A 19,272-nucleotide genomic window follows, 5' to 3' on the forward strand; every position below is an offset into this window, starting at 1 on the left:
AACCATAGAATTCACAGAACCTAAAACCTGCTTCAATCTCTCCATTCCAGCCCAATGTATACCACTTCATCAGAACCAACTCGGCTAAAACAGCCCCCCCTCACGCTCAAGCATCTCCTTACCGAAGATCTAAAAATCAATTTACCAAGTTTACCTCAAAGCGTAGCAGATCGGTTTCATCACTTCCCCAAGATTCTTCCAATCCTCTGTGCCCCAGAGACAAATCAAGATCACCCATTAAACCTTTGGACTGCTCTTTCCACTTTAGAAACTTGATCATACTTCGACTCCAGCCTTCTTGTGCCTATGGCTATTCTTATAAACAAATTGTCTGCTTACTAATATTATATCATCATTTTCATTACTGTATCATTCTAAATATCCCCAATGTTGCTCCTCTTCCCATTTCACTTGGTAGCCTCTTTATCTCCTGTTCGTTAGCTTTTATTCACTCTCGCCTCACTCTGCGTTGTGCTCTTGTATCCCCCATGATACTTCTTATCTCTTCTGTAGCTCTAGATGAACTTTCTCCATTCTTACTGCTTTTACTCTCTCACTTTTGTTTTTCATCCTTAACATATTCCTCACTATCTTTTACCTATATTCTTCCTTCGTGTTATGGACCCAGCCTTCTTTCCTTTCCCTTATACCTTACTGATGCTTTACTGCAAATATGTCGCAATGTCACTTGCTCTTCAAGCACCATATATACTGTATACACCCTCCACTGCTTCCTATTAATATTACGTAACTTAGTCATTTAATCAGCAATTCTATGTTTACTAATGTCTATTAAGTTGGTTACCTGGAATGTTAAGGGGCTCAATCACCCCATCAAATGTAAAAAGATCCTTACCCAACTCTGAAAATTCAAAGCGGATATGGTTTGCCTCCAAGAAACCCATCTAGACTCTGACAGTGAAAATCTCAAAATCAAAGCACCATGGATTACTCGTACTTCTAGACAAGAAAGGAGGAGTCTCCATCCTGATCAACAAACACTTAATCTTCTCCCTAACCAATGAAATAAAAGACCCTGATGGCCGCTGGATCATTATTGAAGGTATTATTAATAACCTACCAGTGACTATAATCAATGTTTATGGCCCGACCCCCTGTTCTGGTCTAACCTCCAGAACATACTTGTACAGAAGAGTCCAGAAAGACTCATTTTATGTGGTGATGTTAACCAAGTACTTGATTTCTCCCTTGACCATAAATCTATGTCCACTTTCATTAATTTCAAATCCTGCAACAATTTTCTCAGTCTAATACATAACCTCAATTTGATTGACTCTTGGCTCTTGTGCCATCCTGATACTGTAGACTTCACATTCTATTCTCCTCTTCATCACTCTTTCTCTAGATTAGACTACATCTTTACTAACTCTTCTCTTGCCACACCCATTTTAGAATCTAATATTGGACCCATAACTATCTCTGATCATGCCCCAGTCTCTACTGTCCTTGAATGGGCAGCTATTGCTAAATTTTCCCCAAGATGGAAATTCAACTCATTCCTCCTCAAGTACAAAACTTTCATTAATAAAACAAACGCTTCTATTGATGATTACTTCCTTCTTAACCGACCTGAACATACTTTTATCCAGAATACTTTGGATGCCTTCAAAGCCACACTTCGGGGCTTTGTTATTCAATTCTCGGCAACTAAAAAACGACAATCCGGATCGATTCACAACACATTATTAACCTCCATCAAAGACCTTGAAAGATCATATTATGGCAATCCGGATGCCATTATTGTAAAAACATTATGAAGAAGTGCATTGAATTCAATAAATTGTGCACTGACAAGGCTTCCAACTCCATTCTGCGCTCTAAATCATAATTTGATAGTGAATCCAACAAAACCAGGAAAATATTAGCATCATATTTAAAAAGGAAAAATTAAAAATCACTCGTCACACACATTACTTCCCCTGATGGCAGTAGACTAACTAACCCAAAAGATAGCGATGGTGCCTTTCTGGACTTCTACTCTACATTCCTCTGATACCCCTATTAATGATTCTTAAATGCACTCCGTTCTTGAGAAAAATAAGAAAAACTTTTTCGATCCTAAAGATCTTTCCCCTTGATTCACCCATATCCTTAACAGAAATCAAACAAACAATCTTAGACCTTATACCTAATAAAGCCCCTGCTCCTGATGGTTTTTACATTGACTTTTATAAAGCATTATTGATTCCATCTCTCCAAAACCTTTACAATTATATAATCATTTTGGAGAAGCTCTCCTTTTTTAATTTCCGAAACCTTACAAAGACCCCTCTCTGGTTAAAAACTATAGACCTATTTCTCTTATTAAATCTGACTATAACATACTTGCCAAATGTATAGCCAAACGGCTAGAAAAATAGTTTCCTAAACTCATACACATCGACCAGTCAGGCTTCATAAAAGCTAGATATGCGTCCTGCAACACCAGACTACTTTTCAATATTCTATCCTATTCTCAGAAATCTAATGACCCCTTGGCCCTTCCTGCTCTTGATGCAGAAAAAGCTTTTGATCTTGTATCCTTTAAAATAGCATGGCTTTCCCTTTTCCTTTATCATTCTTATCCGAATTCTTTATTCCTCCCCCTCCACCTGGATTCTTTTTAAAAAAAAAAACATATTTATTTATAGCAAGGCAGGTCAGGTTACAGGAATCAATGCATGGCAATAATGCATATCAGTAATAGGACTACAAATCTGTATCCTCTTCCCCCACCCCCCCCCCCCCAGCTTTATTCCAGCTTCCCCGGGCCTGAGCCTCAGCCCACCGCCCAAGCCTGGTGTGTGTCCTCCCGATCTCTCAGAGCCCATCGGGTGTTGGTCGGTTTGAATGTCAGAGCGGGGAAACGCTGATCGTAATCCAGTACTGGGGCCCAAATATTCTGGAAGCGGTGCAGGGTCCCTTCTCTCGCCGCGGTGACCTTCTCAGCGATCAGGATGTCCCAGAGTTTTCCCCACCAGTGGGCCATGCAGGGACCGTCCGAGGACTTCCAGAATCTGGCCAGCACTGTCTTGCCCGCCAGGAGGCATTGCGTTAGTAGCTTTGCTCTGTTTCCAGAGCGGGGGTAGATCCCGGGGACCGGGACCCCAAGCAGGACGGTTTCAGGGTCCAGTGGGAGGGCGGTCCCGGTAATCTGTTCAATGGTCGAGAGGCACCTGGACCAAAATTGCTGGATCCTGGGGCAGGCCCACCACATGTGAAAGAAAGAGCCCGGCTGAGCACAGCCCCTCCAGCAGGAGGGATCCACTTGTGGGTTCATGTGGTGAAGTCTGAGTGGGGTATATTACCATCGCAGGGTGAGTTTGTAGGCACATTCCTTGTTGGTGACGCAGGAGGAAGAAGTGTGGGTGCGAGTCCATATATCTACCCACGATTGGTCGTCAATCGGATGACCCAGGTCCGCCTCCCACTGGGCCATTTATCAGGTTTTCGTCACCAGGAAGTCCCCCAAAAAGTGTCTGTATAAGGTTGAGGTCCTGCCTCTGGCTGGGAGGTCTCTGAGGGTTAGCTCGGGGAGCCGGTGGCCGCCTGGAGGGTCTGAGGGTGGGAGCACCAGTGGCGGAGCTGGCAGTACGTAAATCTGTCTCCCTCTTGGAGCCGAAAGACCTCTTTGCATTGTTCGAAGGTACAGGGTTTATTCCCAAAGTATAGCTGTTCCAGGGTTTCGAGGCCCCCATCTATCCAGTTTTGGAAGTTACGGGGATGGGCCCCCGGAGAGAAATTTGGATTGTGAAAGATCAGTGAGAGAGGGCTTTGGCCTCTTGGGATTCCCTTCCGTTTCAAGGCCCAGTCCCAGGAGTTTAGGGTGTGTTTCGTCGTCCGCCTAAATGTTCTTCCAGCGTTCCCTGAAGGGGGGCTGGATGTGTGGGAGGAACCGGAGGGGGAGCAGGAGTTGAGCCTGTTCTAGTTCCACCCACCTGGGGCGGGCTGTGCTTGTTTGCCAGGCGTGGATGTGTGCTAACTGCGCCGCTGCCCTACAAGCCTGTAGATCGCGGACCCCCAGTCCTCCAAGCCTAGCGTTACCGACCAGGGTCTTGTGGGGGATCCTGGCCTTCTTGCCTTTCCATATAAACTTTGATATTTTCCTCTGTAGGTCTTGAAGGGCTGGAGTCGGGATGGAAACGGAGAGTGAGGAGCAGGCGTAAACAAATCTCGTAAGCAGTTTAATTTTGGTGGATGTGATTCGGCCCTTTAATGAGATTTATTTTGTGGTCCAGCGCTTCAAGTCTCCCTCTAGTTCGCGAAACAGTCTGGGGAAGTTTGCCTGATAGGTGTCTTTCGGGTTTGCTGAAATGTGAACTCCCAGATAAGGAATGGATTGCTCCCGCCATTTAATTGGGCACAGTTTAGTTAGCGCCTCCCGTTCCTCCAGTCGGAGGCCGACTCCAAGAGCCACTGATTTGGTAAAATTGACAGTGAAGTCGGTGACCTCCCCAAAGTTATTTATTTCGGTTAGGGCGTGCTTTGCTGAGGTGCTGGCTTCTGAGAGCGTCAACAGGACATAATCTGCGTACAGGGCAATTTTATGTTGTGATGGGCCCACCTGTGGGCCCTTGATAAGATGATTTTGTCTGATCCTCTGGGCGAAGGGTTCCATAGTGAAGGCGAAGAGAAGGGGAGATAGCGGACAGCCTTGTCTTGTCCCGCAAGACATGGGGATCGGGGCCGAGAGGGCGCCATTGATCCTCAGGATAGTTCTGGCTGCCTTGTAGTTGGCTGGGACCATGGACCGGAACGCTGGGCCGAACTCAAAAGCTTCCAGGGTGCATTCCAAAAACGACCAATCAACCCTGTCAAAAGCTTTGGTTGCATCCAGGGCCATCAGGGCGAGACCCTGGGAGTTTCGGCGGGAGATGTCTATCAGATTCAAGGTTCGCCGGATATTGTCCCCTGCAGATCGGCGGAGGATGAAGCCTGTTTGGTCGGAGTGGATAATGTCCGGGAGAATGAGTGATAGCCGGTTAGCCAGGATCTTAGAGTACAGGTTGGCGTCAATATTCAGAAGGGCGATGGGTCTGTATGAGGCTGGATCTCTCGGGTCTTTCCCTGGCTTAGGGAGGAGGATCGTCATAGACTCTTGCATTGAGGGGTCACAAAGCCCGACCCCTTGAATGAATTGAAAAGAGATACCAGGTGGGGGATAAGTTGGGGTTTGAATATTTTTATAAAACCTTGGAGAGAACCCATCAGGCCCGGGGCCCGCGATTTGAGGGCCTTGATCGCTTCGTTGACCTCTTGGTCGGTTATTGGAGCCTCCAGCTGCTCTCGCGTGGAATCGGGGAGGTGTGGTAGTGCGGCCTTTTGCAGGTATGCTTCTTGCTTGGAGCGATCGCGTGGAATTGCCGTCATGACCTGGGTTAGGTGGTCCGTAGCTAATTGTAGTTTCATTAGTTCCGAGTAATGAGTCATCCCCTGTGGGTCTCGGAGCCCAGCAATAGTGTTGGTTCATCTCGTTTTGGCCAGCTTGGCCACCAGGAGCTTGTTAGCCTTATTGTTTTTGGCGTAATAGAATTGTCTGGTCTTAGCCAGCAGCTGCGCAGTATGTTCAACATAGTGGGCCTCCAGTTTCTTTCGGGCTGATCGGAGAGCTTGTTGAGATCTGGGGGACGAACCGTTTAGCCCATTAACGTTCCATGAGAGGCATCTCGCGTCTGATGCTCCAGGGTCGGGGGTCCGGGTGCTCCCTGCTCGGGGGAGGGGGGTTTCCAGGCTGTCCATTAGTTGCCATTGGAAGGATGATTTGGGAGTGACCTGTGCTGCACTTGCGGTTTTAACAAAGACCCTCAACGGGAGGCCAACTATTTAACTGGCGGGGTGGGCAACTTTGTGGGAGCAGCCCACCCCCTGGCCAACTGGGCCAATTGAGATTGAAAGAACAACATGTGAATCCAAGGACTTAAGATGGAACGAACCTTGGAACGGGCATAAACCGTGGATGAAGTCCACGCACTGGGTGATTGTAGATCTGTGCCGGCCCGGAGTTGGTGCTTTTAGATTGGCCATGAGGGTGATGGGTGCCCGGGCAGACAAAGCGGCAGTGGATATTTGATGTAGCTCAGGGTCCAATTACCTCCTTCTGTTGCTTTGGGAGGCCCTAGACCACGAAGACTGCCTGGGTTGAGGGGGAGGGGCTGACTTAGGACTCCCCGATACCTCCGGGATCGGCGAGGAGGCTCCCTCGGGGGAGGCCTGATGCATGATCTTAGAGGCGTCTTCCAAGTGGGAAATTCTTCGGAGGGAACCATTGAATGAGAATTGCAGTGCTGTGGGGAAGAGCCATCTGTACTTGATTTGTCGCTCCTGGAGGAAGAGGGCCAGGGGTCGAAGAGCCCTTCTTTGCAACGTCAGAAGGGAGAGATCTTGGTATATCTGAATAGGGAGGCCTTGGAAGGAGAGCTCATCGTGAGAGCGGCTTATGGTGGAGATGGCTTCTTTCGTGGAGAAGTAGTGGACTCTCGTGATAACATCTGGAGGCAAACCAGGGACGCAATCTGTGGGTCCGATCCAGCAGGAGCTGGGATTTGTCTAGTTGTGGGAGGAGGGCCTGGAAGAAGTCTCCTATATAGTCTGGTAGATTTTTGTCAAGAACTGAGGATGGAACTCCTCGGATCCTGAGATTGTTACGGCAGGCTCTGTTTTCCAAATCCTCTTGTTTGAATTTGAGGATTTCACATTTATCTTGGAGAGCTCTTACTGCTTGCTGGATGTCTCCCAATGTGGTTGCCTTGTCTTGGGAGCGGTCCTCGACCTCACCTAGCCTCTGCTCCACCTTGGTCACCCTGTGGTCAGTTTGCTCCAGTTTGGTGGTGAGCTCCGACATACAGGACCGGAACTCGGCCTTGATGTCTGCCATGAAAGCCAGTAGGTCGCCCCTGGTGGCTGGGGTGTCTTCCCCCCTCTTGGGAAATCGGTAGGGTGGGCTAAACTAGTTCAGGTTTCTTTCCCTTGTCTGGAGCGGTGAGCATGGTGGCAATGTCCGCGTTTTTTGTTGTTTTCGTCTGCTTAGACATGGTGGCGGACCGTGGGGCAGAGGAGGAGCTGAGGAGGCCCACCATGCGGTCAGTCGTCAAGGCACCGGGTTGAAAGATAGGGATGCTGGTCCTGAGATCAGCCGATGCACAACAGCTTAATGTGAAGGAACAAGATCACTCGTTTTTGGAGGGTTTGTGTGGAGGACAGGTCCCCTCCGTCCAGTGGAGGGCGGAGGTGAGGAGCGTAGGTCTCGGGAGGCGAACAGATCGCCAGGCACCCACCTGTGTCCGGGCAGGAGAAGGAGTGTGGACAAAGCAGTGGGCCGGGGCACCCCAGGAAATGAGTAGCCGAGGCGCGCCGCCTCTAGAGATATTCTGAAGCTGGGGGGAACTCCCTATCCGGAGACAGGGGAAGCCAGGGTGGGGCGCCTCAGCTTGGGGGTTAGCTCAGTCGTGCCCGGGGCTACAGGTGGGAGCCTCAGGCTGGGGCTCCAGGTGGGCGGCGTCGTTGTATGGCAGGTCCGGTTATCCCCGGGAAGCGGCAGGAGAGGCTGAGGTCCCAAATGCGTGGGTTAAATAGTCATCGGGGCCCGGGAGAGGGGTGTGCCCCCCACGACGGCTAGGCAGGGATCGCCCTGCGTATGGGAGCAGGAGCCCAGCCTCAATCCCACTGCTGGAGAAGATGGTGAGAGGGGACCTCCAGGTCCCAGGCCATGAAGGAGGCACTAGGTGTTGGTATGGGCCAGGTCGCCCCAGGAATGTAGCGTGTGGGGGTCCAGGACCGTTGGAGGGCACCCCGGGTGCAGATCAGAGAGTGAGGAGCAGAGGCTGGAGCATGTTCTGGGGGCCGTCGGGGGAGGAAGGGGGGAGCCCCATCATTGAGAGCTGGAGTGCGCCTTGCGGGCTCCTTTAGCGAAGCCCAGGAAAAATGTGAGGCGAGCCCCCAACCCGAACCTTAACCCCCAGCAGCCCCTACCTGGTAGGCACCGTCCGTGCCACTGTCTGCTCCGGAGGCGAGGCTCCGCGTCCCGCGGGGCCGAGAGTCGGCCCGGGCATGTAGCGCGGGAGGCGGGAGCCTCGCAGAGTGTCCAGCTGCACAGCGGCTGCTTCGGGGAGGCCGGGGAAGGGAGAGCCAAGGGGCCAGCTGTACCAATACTCCACAGCGGATTCAGGAGCCCCGGGGGGCCGAGTCGCTGCTGGAGGCGGCTTCAGGCGTTGTCACCCACACCTCTGAAGCTGGGGGATGGGTGTGGCCGCCATCTTGGGTGATCCGGTGCTGGAGTCAGCCCGGAGGACCGGGGCGAGTAGCTTCGCCGCTGGCGAGCGTTACGCTCTCCTCTTTGGCCCATAGGTGCCCCAGGCGATCCAACACCCTGGGGATCAGCTGGGCTCTGGCACAGGAGCGTAGAGCCACATTAACGTCCAAGTTGCGGCGGCCTTCACACGGCGGGCCTCAAGGGAGCAGCCACATCGCTGGCGCTCCAAGCCACGCCCCCCTGATTTCCTTTTTGTGTTCATGGGACTTCTAGGGATTACCGTAAAGCGAAGATAACGGGTGTCTGGCGGGCACAATCATTCGCCGACATCCGTGCGATCGGGAGGCGGTTGCGCGTCCCCTGGAGACGTCCCTCGGTGACTGCGAGAGGGGCGAGCCGGGCCTCCACCTGGATTCTTATCAAGAATTCTCTTTCTCCCTTCTTTTAAGTTAAGAGGTACCCGCCAAGGATGCCCTCTGTTGCCCTTATTAGTTAACCTTGCACTAGAGCCCTTTTTGCAGAGTATGGGAACTAATCACAATATTTCTTTTTTCTTTTTTTTATTATACTTGGTTCAACTGTATTTTACCAGTTTTTACAAGTTATTGCTGTCTAAAACCGATCCACATTGACGGGACCAAGTGTCATTCTTCTTCATCCACTTTGATTTAAGTACCCGGATTTGTCCTTTGTCTAAGTGAAGGCTCTGAAAATATTGGCCTACTGCAATTACTGACTTTGTGACTAGACCACACATCCGAGTTCTTCATCTAGGCCCTGTGAATTCTTGAACAAGTGTCCCATATGGATCCTTCTTTTTGTTACTACACTGAGGCAGGTTAGGAGCAGGTGTCTCAATGACTCTACCGTGTCGCCCTGCTCACAGAACCGGCATGTGTTTTGACTGGATTTGCCTCTTATTGCCAGTACTTCGTTGGTTTTTAATAAATTGAGCCATGCCCTCAGAAAGGTAGATCTCAGTTTCTTATTTGGAAATTTGATCAGGTAATCCATAGGCTCGTTAATTTTCTGAGTATTTATTGGTAAATGGGTGGTGAGTTTGTTCTTCGCTGCCATTTCAAGGGTATTACTCCTGTCTGGTTCTTTTAGTTTTCTTGCTGTTTTTGTTGGGTTATTTTCAAGTTCCGACACTGAACTTCCGATTTCTTTTAAGAGTAAGTAGTTTCTGGATGCCCATGTAGACAACATATTGTTGGTCCCTCTATTCAATTCGTCGAGGATGATCGCGTGGATTTTTAATTTTGGCAGTCGAATCTTTCTGAATAGCATCAAGCCGTTCAGGTCGACTGTGCCTTTTAGGGACGTCAGGCTGAGTTCCCTCTGAATTGAGGCCTTTGGTGTGGAAGACGGGAGGATTCATATTTTTCTCCAAAAGAGACCTTTGAGCTTACACCAGATGTCTGTCGGGAGTGCTGGCATTGCTTCGGCCTCATAGATGGTTGCAGGAACCACCTTTGCCTTCTAGAAACGTAGAGCTCATTTCAGAGAAAAGCAGCCACATTTTCTGTCGAGGATCCTAGTCTGTGTAGTCAGACTTTTGATTTTGGTGAAAAGATATTCTTGCATCGGAAGCTCTTGGCGGCTTACATTGACTGTTACCCCCAGGTACCTGAAGGACTTTACTTTTTCGAGACGTTTACCTGCTATTTGCCAGGTGATCTTTTCGTTTCTCTTAAGATTTTTTTCAAGAGTCATCACTTTGGTTTTAGCAGAGTTAATCTCAAGGTCATTCAATTGCAAGTAGGCAAGGAGACCATCAAGTTTTCATTGAAGGCCTACTGCAGTTTGATCAATCAGAATGCTGTCGTCTGCATACAGCATTCTACTTATTTTTTCTTTTCCCACACTTGGCGGGAAGGCTCCGATTGTTTTTTCTGAGAGCTGATAGTCTCCTATGCGTTGTACAGGGCTGGTGTGAAAGGGCAACCTTGTTTAACTCCTCTGTATGTGGCTATTACTTCAGAGAGTTGGCCCTCATCACTAAGGCGCACTCTCATCGAAGTGCCTGTGTATAACTCTTTGATGGGGTTGAGGATTGCGGCAGGACATTTCCCATTTTTTAGCTTCACCCATAATTTCTCACGATTAACCAAGTCAAACGCCTGTGAAAGGTCGATGAAGGCCCTCACCACTAAGGCGCACTCTCATCGAAGTGCCTGTGTATAACTCTTTGATGGGGTTGAGGATTGCGGCAGGACATTTCGCATTTTTTAGCTTCACCCATAATTTCTCACGATTAACCAAGTCAAACGCCTGTGAAAGGTCGATGAAGGCCAGAAATATTCTGGGGCTTGCCTCCATTACTTCCGCTTTCAATCCCAATATCAAAGATATTACCATGGGATACACAGACAATGCTGACAACCTGATCTTTCCGACCGTGCCTCCTCCATACAACACGTGATATCCTCCATTAATAACTCCTTTAATAAATTAAGATTACCGTATCTAATAACTGTTGGTTATGTCTTTCATCAAACGTTGACTTTCTCCACACAACTTTTGATTGTAAATTTGTACATGCATTTTGGGGAAAAATTTGGATTTGTCTACAAAATGTTTTTCTTTTTAAAGAACCTATGTCTTTATGTAATATTATGATTTGCACTATTGTTAATCCCTACATGCAACTGATTGAATCACCTACCTTATTTTATTTATTCATTAGCATTGCTTATCATAATATTACTTGTAATTGGAAAAAAGCCTCTAATTTGTCCTTCAATACTTGGTGGAACTCCATTTGCTCCATCCACCGTATTGTAAAATGTCACGCCTTTACTGAAGATCGTTTACATAAAGTCAACAAATGTAATGTTTTTATTCAATACCTCGATAATGCTGAATAATGATGTTCAACCTTGTAGCATCAAAATTGTTATGCTTAAACATTATCGAACTCCCCTATCACATCTTGTCCAGTCTGTCCCCCCTGTAAGTCTTATCAATATGCAATTTAACTGTTTTAGCTTGTTTTAAACCTATTATACCATTGTTAATGGATTTAACTGACTTGTAAACCTACTAAATACAAAATGTTCTTTATCTTATGCCTGTTTGAAATGTAAATTAACATGCTTAATAAAAATGATTAAACAAAAAAAAAACCTCTGTTGGAAGAGTTAATGGGGGAGGGTTTCTATGATTTGCTACTTGAACAGGTGTTGTGTGACGACAAGGAGTGGGCAGTGGAAAGCTTCTTGTTTGGTGTGAAGCTGGAATCTCTTGACAGTAGCAGAAGTGAGACCCACCTCTGGTCTCTGGATCTCCATGTGGAAGACTCTGTGTACTCCCTAGACCATGAATTAGAGTTATTGCCAACATATATAATGGGGATACAAGTTGATACGGGTGGCCAACCATCCTGAAGATGGTATTGCCCCAAAATACTGAGAAATAAAATGCTGAATATGCAGTTGCTGCACTTTCGGCATGAACTGAAATCCGAATAACATCATACTGAGCAGAGGTTGCAGGGGTGTACCCCGCTTCCAAGGCGAGGAGTATGGGAGTACAGTGCCGGAAAAAGAAAAAAGGACCCTGCAACAGAAGTCTCTACCCACATTAGGGGAAGGAGACTTGCGTCGCAGGGGATAGAAGAGGGGACTGAGAAGAAACGGGAATTCAGCTAAGTGTGAGGAGACAAAGGTAGGTAGGGAGGGGTGTTGGCAGTAGGCAAAATCGGTACACTGCGATCCATGTGATCAACCCGCACTGCAGTTTAAAAATTCGACATTTTCGGATTTGCTCAAACGGGCTGTGTGGTAATCGTGTAGTTCCCCTGAAGATGTAGGCTCTTTACTAAGGTACCAGTGTTTAATACAAAGATTTGTGAGCTGGGCAGATGGATCTAGGTCACATGGCCTAAGCCCATCCCACCGTCTTAGCCGTGCCTCTTCCTTTCTGCTCTAAACGCTTAGATCAAGGGCGTCTCTCACGCTGGTGTCTGGCATGAAGGGCAGACGAAGAAAAGGGCAAATCCTGTTGGGACCTGTTTGAGGTGGGAGGGCCCAGAGTCCGAGGCCCTTCGAAAACAGGTATGCACACGCTGACGTGTTTTCTCCCTCTGTCCCCATCATCATCAGACAGCGCCAACACCAAGAACATTGCCCCTCCTCCAAGACATGGTCTCTGTAATGCAGCAACCTCACCCACATCAGCCCCAAGCCCATCATCACCCCCTCACCGCCTACAACATGGAAACCCATGCTCGCCAACGTCCGCTTAGCTATCACCCATGCAGCAGCCTTCGCCAACCTCATCACCACACACGACCTTGACGCCATCTTCATCACCGAGACCTGGTTGACACCCACCTCCACCCACATTCTAGATGTCCTTGTCCCCGACGGCTACAGCATCCAACACAGAGACCGGCAGAGTTTCTCTGTACCATAGCTTGGTGACTTGAGATTGACAACCTTGTAGATGATGCAGCAAGATGTGAAGGCAATTTGTGTGTGTAGTGGGAGCCAGTGAAGGTCGACGAGGACCGGGGTGATTTGGGACCCAGTATAGCTGTACCCCTCTTCTGTTCCCCTCTGTATCTTACGCTCGCTGTATATCTGTTTTGTTATCTCTGAAAAGTGCACTGTTATGCCTCTGTACTGTTGTATACTTCTGTAAAGCGCACCGTTGTTTCTCGGAGCTATGTCCTTGCTCAGTATATACCATAATAATGATTGGGTGTGAGGGAGTGGTAGGGGGCACAGTGATGTTAGTGTTGCAATAAGCAGAGTTGGAGAATTCAATTCTGTATATGGTGTCTAACCGCAAGTTAGTGAGATTTATAGGAAGGCACATTTCCCTGTTCCTGATCCAAGCCCCGAAACTATGCAGAGAAATAGGGCGTGACTTGCGATTAAGAAAACATTGGATACGTTGTGGGTGCAGGCCTCTATCGGGCAAGAGGTATGTTTTTGCCCAAGAGGCGGTGGCCCAAACCTTTCTCGAGGGTATTGGCGGCTTGGGGTAATTCTGTCAGGAGCAGATTGGTTGTCTAGCATGGGGTTGGAGGGGGGCTCTGTGAGTTCTTTGATCCCTCTTTGGGGAAGCAGGGGGATTTGGCCTCTGAAGGTTGTGCTGCAACAGCACCAGGAAAGTGGAAGGTGGCATTGGAGTAGTAAAGGAACTTGGGTTTCAGTGGGCAATGTGATACCATTTACTCTTTTATGTTGTCTCTCTAATCTTTTCCATTTCATCCTTTTTTATCCCAATGGCCCCCTGCTCCTCATTCAATGCACCAAAATGATTCTTTCTTTGCTTCAAATACCGAAGGCGGTCACCTGACTATCCCTTGCACCTCTTTTTGTGCAAGAGGAAATGGCCATCTTGGGTGACTGGATGCCTGAATGTCAGGACTGGGAGCTGTAGTCGGTGAGAACCCAGTTATTACTGACATTTGCAGAACCCTGTCTGGGATGGTGTGGATTCGTTCAGTTATTTTGGACCCCTCTTCCAGAAGGCATTGCTGTACTAGGAGAGATTATCTTCTTTTGGCTGACCACCTCCTGTTTGAATGAGCCTAGATGTGTTTTTGTGTGCAGTGTTCACTCACTAACCCTTGGGGGAGATGAAAGCACACCCTCATACTCGCTCATCTTGTCTACTGCTGGAACTCTCTACCTGCATTATTGAGGGTCTGCTGCTCAAGGACAGGCCGAAGCTCTCCACCAGTATCATTTGATGCTCTGAAGAACCTGACGGCAAAGACCTTCCTCTCCAGACAACCAGAAGGAACCCTCTGTAGTGCTTCTTTACCCTAATCTGATGGGGACAACTGAATTGCAGTTCCTACTTGAAAACCTCACCTCACTGAAGATTCTGACTGTGCCTGCATCGCCGAACCCAAAAGTGGTTTACCTTCGCTGCGAGGACACCTAAGACTCTCTGGACCTAATCAACCAGAGAATCTTCATCCCAGAACATTGGACAATGCCCGGTTCCATCTCCTCCAAATGGGACGCTCCAGGAGCCTGTGATTACTTTATTCCTGTAACCCTACTGCTGAATTCTGTTCCCAGCTTTCTCCATGACTTCAACCTTTCTTTAATATTTGTTTTTCCTTGGAGTCTCTCAAAACCGACCCTATCCTCAGAAGCTGAATCCTGGGCCGAAGGATGACGTGGTAGCACTGCATAGACGTCTACTGCCGGCCCCAGCAGACTCGCCTTCCTGCTCCTCTGGCTCCAACCCTTGACCTGTGAATCACTAAATCTCCTATAGTTGTCCTTCCCATGGGCCTTGGGTTCCCTCCTGCACTGGTGTCCTCGCTGAAACCCTCAGTGGTTCCTCAACAAAGTGCGCCACAACTACCTATATCTGTGAACTGGTCCGAAGGTATTGCGCTCCCGATTCTCCCGTGCTGTTGCAGAGTCTTTTCATCCCTGGACCTCTTCCTTTTTACTAGGGGCCTCCTGTGTGACTTTAACCTCCAAAACTACAGGAACTGCTCCTTGGGGTACTTTTACACAAAGGTAAATCTTCCTTAGATAATAATACTGTACAAATGTTACTGCATTTTCTTTTCTTGGAAAACCTTTTGTTGAACTCTACACATCTCTTCTTGAAACAGTTTTCTGCTTACCTGAAACATTGTAGCATCTGTTGTTTTAAAATAGATTGTGTACCTCACAGTGAACTGATTTTTACCTTTCCCTTTTCTTTTATAAGTAGTAAAAGTGGAACCAGGAGATTGCAATGTTTGAAATAATACTTCTTTCTGTTGTGGAATCTCCAGAATGTACGTGAATGTATCGTGAATGTACAGATGGTCCTTGATTTTTCTTGCATTTCTCCCCTGTTCCACCCTCCTGCTTCGCTGCGTATTGGTACTTTTACAAATCCATTTCCTGCAATGTCCATCTTTTCCTCTCAGACAGAATTTAGGAGAACTGTGCCGTTCTTCTTCCCTAACTATTGAGTGCCATATTTATTTACCCCTTGCATTTTAAGCTTTGAAATATTTTTGCATTCCCAAAAATAGAATGACTTACAGATGCTAAGGATTTGAATAGTATGACTTCCTCTCCCAGAAAGTACGACTTCCTCTCCTAGAATGTTAACTGACACACTGAGCTCACATGGTCAGCTGCAGGGTGTGAAGGCATCATGAAGCAAGGTACAGACAGCAGATACAAAGTTCAAACAGAATTGCTTTATTCATTCAAATGTCAGGATGTATTGAAGGCTTAACTTGCCCTATACGAAGGTGGGATTTCCCTACCTTAACAAAACTAAGGATAGTCTGAGTCAGAAAGTTCAACTTAAAGTTTGTCTGTGTCCTAAACCTATTCTTGCCCTCACAACTAAAGCTAAACATTGTGTAGGGATGTCGAGAATAAAATAAATGGTGATCGAAATAAAGTTCTGAGCATCTTCCAGCACCTAGCTTACTTTTCAGCTCCCCTGCTCCAAGTTCAAAAAAGTTCCACAAACGTCTTGGGATCGCTTTTCCCAAGTTCAAAACAGTTCCACAAATCCTTGGGGTTCCCTTCCACTAGTACAAGGCAACACAGTTATAAAGAAAAGGGTCTTGAGGTTCCCATCCTCAAGACAGCACTAAAGTTCATTAAGTCTCAGGTTTCCCTTCCCCAAGACTTCAACTTGCCAAGGTATATTTGGTCTCAGTCTCACAATGTTCAAAACAGCTCCAGATCAACTTAATACTCTTTCTGGATTGGCTTAACAGGAGCGTTACTCCTTCTTAGTTTACTTCAACAATGTCTTTGGCTTTCACAATTGAGGGTTCCCTCATCTAGGCGTAGTTGTCAGCCCGCACGGTCCGCCCATTACAGGTCGTGCAACCAAGGCTCTCTAGCTCACACTGGTCCTTCTGTATCTGCCCCTGTGTATTTGTATTTTTGTATTTATTAGTCTTAAATAGCGCTTTATACCAAAGTGAATGTTCACACTCGCATGGCTTCTCCTTGTTAGCCTCTTGGCATTTGCCACAATGTGTCACATATCCTTTGCCAGTCTTTTGCATTGCCACACTGTATTCATGCATAAAATTCACTTTGTGGTGGTTTTACTCCTTCACCACCTTGCTGTCATGCTCTCTCGCAAATCTTCCACACTTGCTATCTTGTCTCATCCATTGCTTTTAAATGGGCAATATCTGAATTTCACATTAATTTGTCATCCGGTCGTAGCTTTGCCCATAAAGTTTTCATTCAGTTTGGTATTCGATATTGGTGATCGTTTACTTTGCCGCTTAATTTTCTCCCAACCTGTGGCTTTGGGTTTGTTTCATTATACACAATTATTTGTTCTGTATTCTTCTTGCTTCCCCACAGCCCCCAGCAGTGCCCCGGTGCAAGTGACTTTCCCCCTTCACTCATCGGTCCCTGGCGTTCCCTCTGGGCAGCAGTGCTTTTCAGTTTCGGCTCTGCCTGCTGGCTTTCCTTAAACTGCGAGCCCCGCTCACACTATGGCTTCTCTTCAGTTTCCCGCTCTGCTTCCTCTCTGCGGACACTGGGGGCCACTTTGCTTCCTTTTCCTTGCCCGCAGCTCCAGCTCTGTATCCCCAAACACGGAGGCTCACACACCTGTGGTTTTCTTGCGACCCACCTGGCCTTGGGCTCCACAATTTCTTGGGGTCTTCTGCCGACATCCTGGCTCTCCTGCAGGGCCCACCACGGCTGCCTCCTCGCATATTGGATTCTCTGCTAGTCTCTTTGCTGCTGGTCTCCTCCCTTCTTATACACCTGCAACCACTTTACAGGTTGCAGGCGTGACTTATGATGTGACCTTTATAACGCACCTGTCCACAAGTGTCCACAAGATTTCCCTTAGGTGCAATTTTCCCTCCATTTATGAACCCCCCCACCCTCCCACCCCCACCCCCCGAACATTTTGCTTTTATTTGGAGCCTAACCTGACTTTTTACTGTGAAGCACAGCCTTCAGTTGCGCTCATCTGGGATTTTGCTAATTTGTTATGGGTAAACTGACATGTCCCTCAGGCTGTCATCACTGGGAAACTGTTTCCCTTAGTCTTTGACTTTGTTGCCATTTCTTGGTAACTTTTTATCTGTGCCAAGTACCTTACATTACCGATCATAGGGGTCCTTTTGTTTTATGGCCCTAGCCACCCTCTAAATATTTTTTGGTGTTTGTACAAGTGTGTCTAGGATTAACTGGTGGCAGCAGTTTACCCCACTTGACCCAAGACTGTGGCCAGTGCCGAAAATGGCTGTGCCACTATTGTTCTGTCTTTTGGCCATTTTGTCCCTTTGCCTTCCCCCAGATCGAGAGACCCGGGAATTCCTTATTTGGGCATGTAGCCTCCCGCGAAAACCGCAACGTTGGCGGGCTCCTGCATGTCACGTGTGCTAGTGCCCAGGAAGAGCGTTGGGACTGTCTGGTCCCAAGCCACACTACTGGTGCCAGTATGGATGGTAGCCATGAATGACTGGAACCACTGTAGGCCAAATTTTGGATAAGAGAAGGGGCTCTGCATCAATGGGGAGCCCAGAGGCAGTGCAAGTGCAACTGGTCATGCAGGAGCCTGGGCACGACTTCAGAGGGTGACCAGTGTGCGGAGCAGTCAGGTGCATCAACAGGGGAGAGGAAGACGGACAGTGGGAGCAAAAAGTTCTTTAGTTGTGTCTGGAACCAGAGGTGGTTCTGCTCAAGTTTGAGAGGGGCAGGGAGGCTGTTCCCGAGGGAGGCCCCAGCCGAGAAGATAGATCTGCCCCTGACTCTCTGGAGAAGCGTCTGACCCTCAGAGAGTTGGCGTTCCCAATTGTAATTGCCGGACTGTAATTAGAGGAGAACTTGGGACATGCCTGACCTGTACAACACTCTGCAGACCTCTTCCTCGCCTCAGTACTAGAGTGGTGAAATGACTTACTAGTGTTCACTACTCCTAGTCACCTCTTCCTCGTCCCAGTACTGTAGTAGGTTGAATGAGGGAAAATTAGGGGCGATGTTACAATAGCCCATAAAGGCCGGGGGAGTGTTAGGTTGGTTCTCAGAAGGGAAAGTGGGGATACCATTTCTCACCCTTGAAACGTTTCCCCTTCGCCCTCTTCCTGGTTATTCTACACTGATGGTATCTCCTGGCGTTTTCCTGGTCAGTGGGACAGAGGTAGCAATATCCCATAACTGCTTCTGGGATTAGGGTTTCCTCCTGAAATGGAAATGAGGGATACCATGTCTCACCGATGGACATCTCATCCCCAAGGACCCTCCACCCAGGTGATCCTGCCTCGCTTCTCGACCCCCAGGGTCAGGATCAAAAAGTGATGGCCTTTCCCTAGCCACCAGAGAAGAGGATCGAAGGGGAGTAGATGTGAGGATGCCCTCGGGTTTCTCAAAAGGGATGCACGCAGAGCAAACAAACTTATAAAATCACACAGCTAGCAGATGAAATTCCGGATTGAGATGCTGGCTACCATGACCAGACAGTCTGTGGACAGGTGTTTAATGGAGGGAGTCTGAAGGAAGAATGCACTGCTGCATCAAGGGGTCTCAGGCCGATGACGGGCTTGATAGCCGCTTCTGCACGACAGTGAGCAGTAGGCAAAGGGTTCCTGGGTAGAATGCCCAGTGCTTTAAAATCTAGCATTTCAACATAGATGAGCTCACGCCGAGTGATCATTCCTTGCCAAATACAGCACAACGTCCCCTCTGTGGTGTTTGGTTTCCTTTCCTTGTTCCTTTCACACCTCTGCATCCACACAAGACAATATGTATTTTATCACCTTCGTTGTCCCCAGCACCCTGGTTACGGAAGTTAGCACATGGTAGGCTCAAACCACAGGGGAGAAATCGAGAAGGTCCTAAGGGGATAACACTTGCAATTATATCTTCATTTCAGCACACGAAGGACAGGGCGGTGGAGCTGCATCACGAGGAAGAAGGGCGGCACAGCCTTGAGAAGCTGCTTATCCGGCTGGAGGAGGAACAGCGAAGGTAAGAAACATGCAGTCTCTGCAATTGGGGAGAGAGTAAGAGATGCTAGGTTGCAAGAATTGCACAAGAACCGTTGCTGCACAA

The 19,272-nt window shown here is 48.1% G+C and overlaps 1 protein-coding gene across 1 annotated transcript in view; it reads left to right on the top strand.

Annotated features, from left to right (window-relative positions):
- Positions 1 to 19,272, top strand: part of LOC138580226 (centrosome-associated protein CEP250-like) — a 1,782,457-nt gene that overhangs the window by 114,232 nt on the left and 1,648,953 nt on the right. Inside the window, exon 5 of the mRNA XM_069650593.1 lies at positions 19,094 to 19,188. Within this exon, the coding sequence (XP_069506694.1) occupies positions 19,094 to 19,188 (95 nt within the window). The remainder of the gene's footprint in view (positions 1 to 19,093; positions 19,189 to 19,272) is intronic.

The sequence above is a fragment of the Ambystoma mexicanum genome, chromosome 3p (assembly GCF_040938575.1).
Source record: "Ambystoma mexicanum isolate Mex_15411 chromosome 3p, UKY_AmexF1_1, whole genome shotgun sequence".
Lineage (NCBI taxonomy): Eukaryota > Metazoa > Chordata > Amphibia > Caudata > Ambystomatidae > Ambystoma > Ambystoma mexicanum.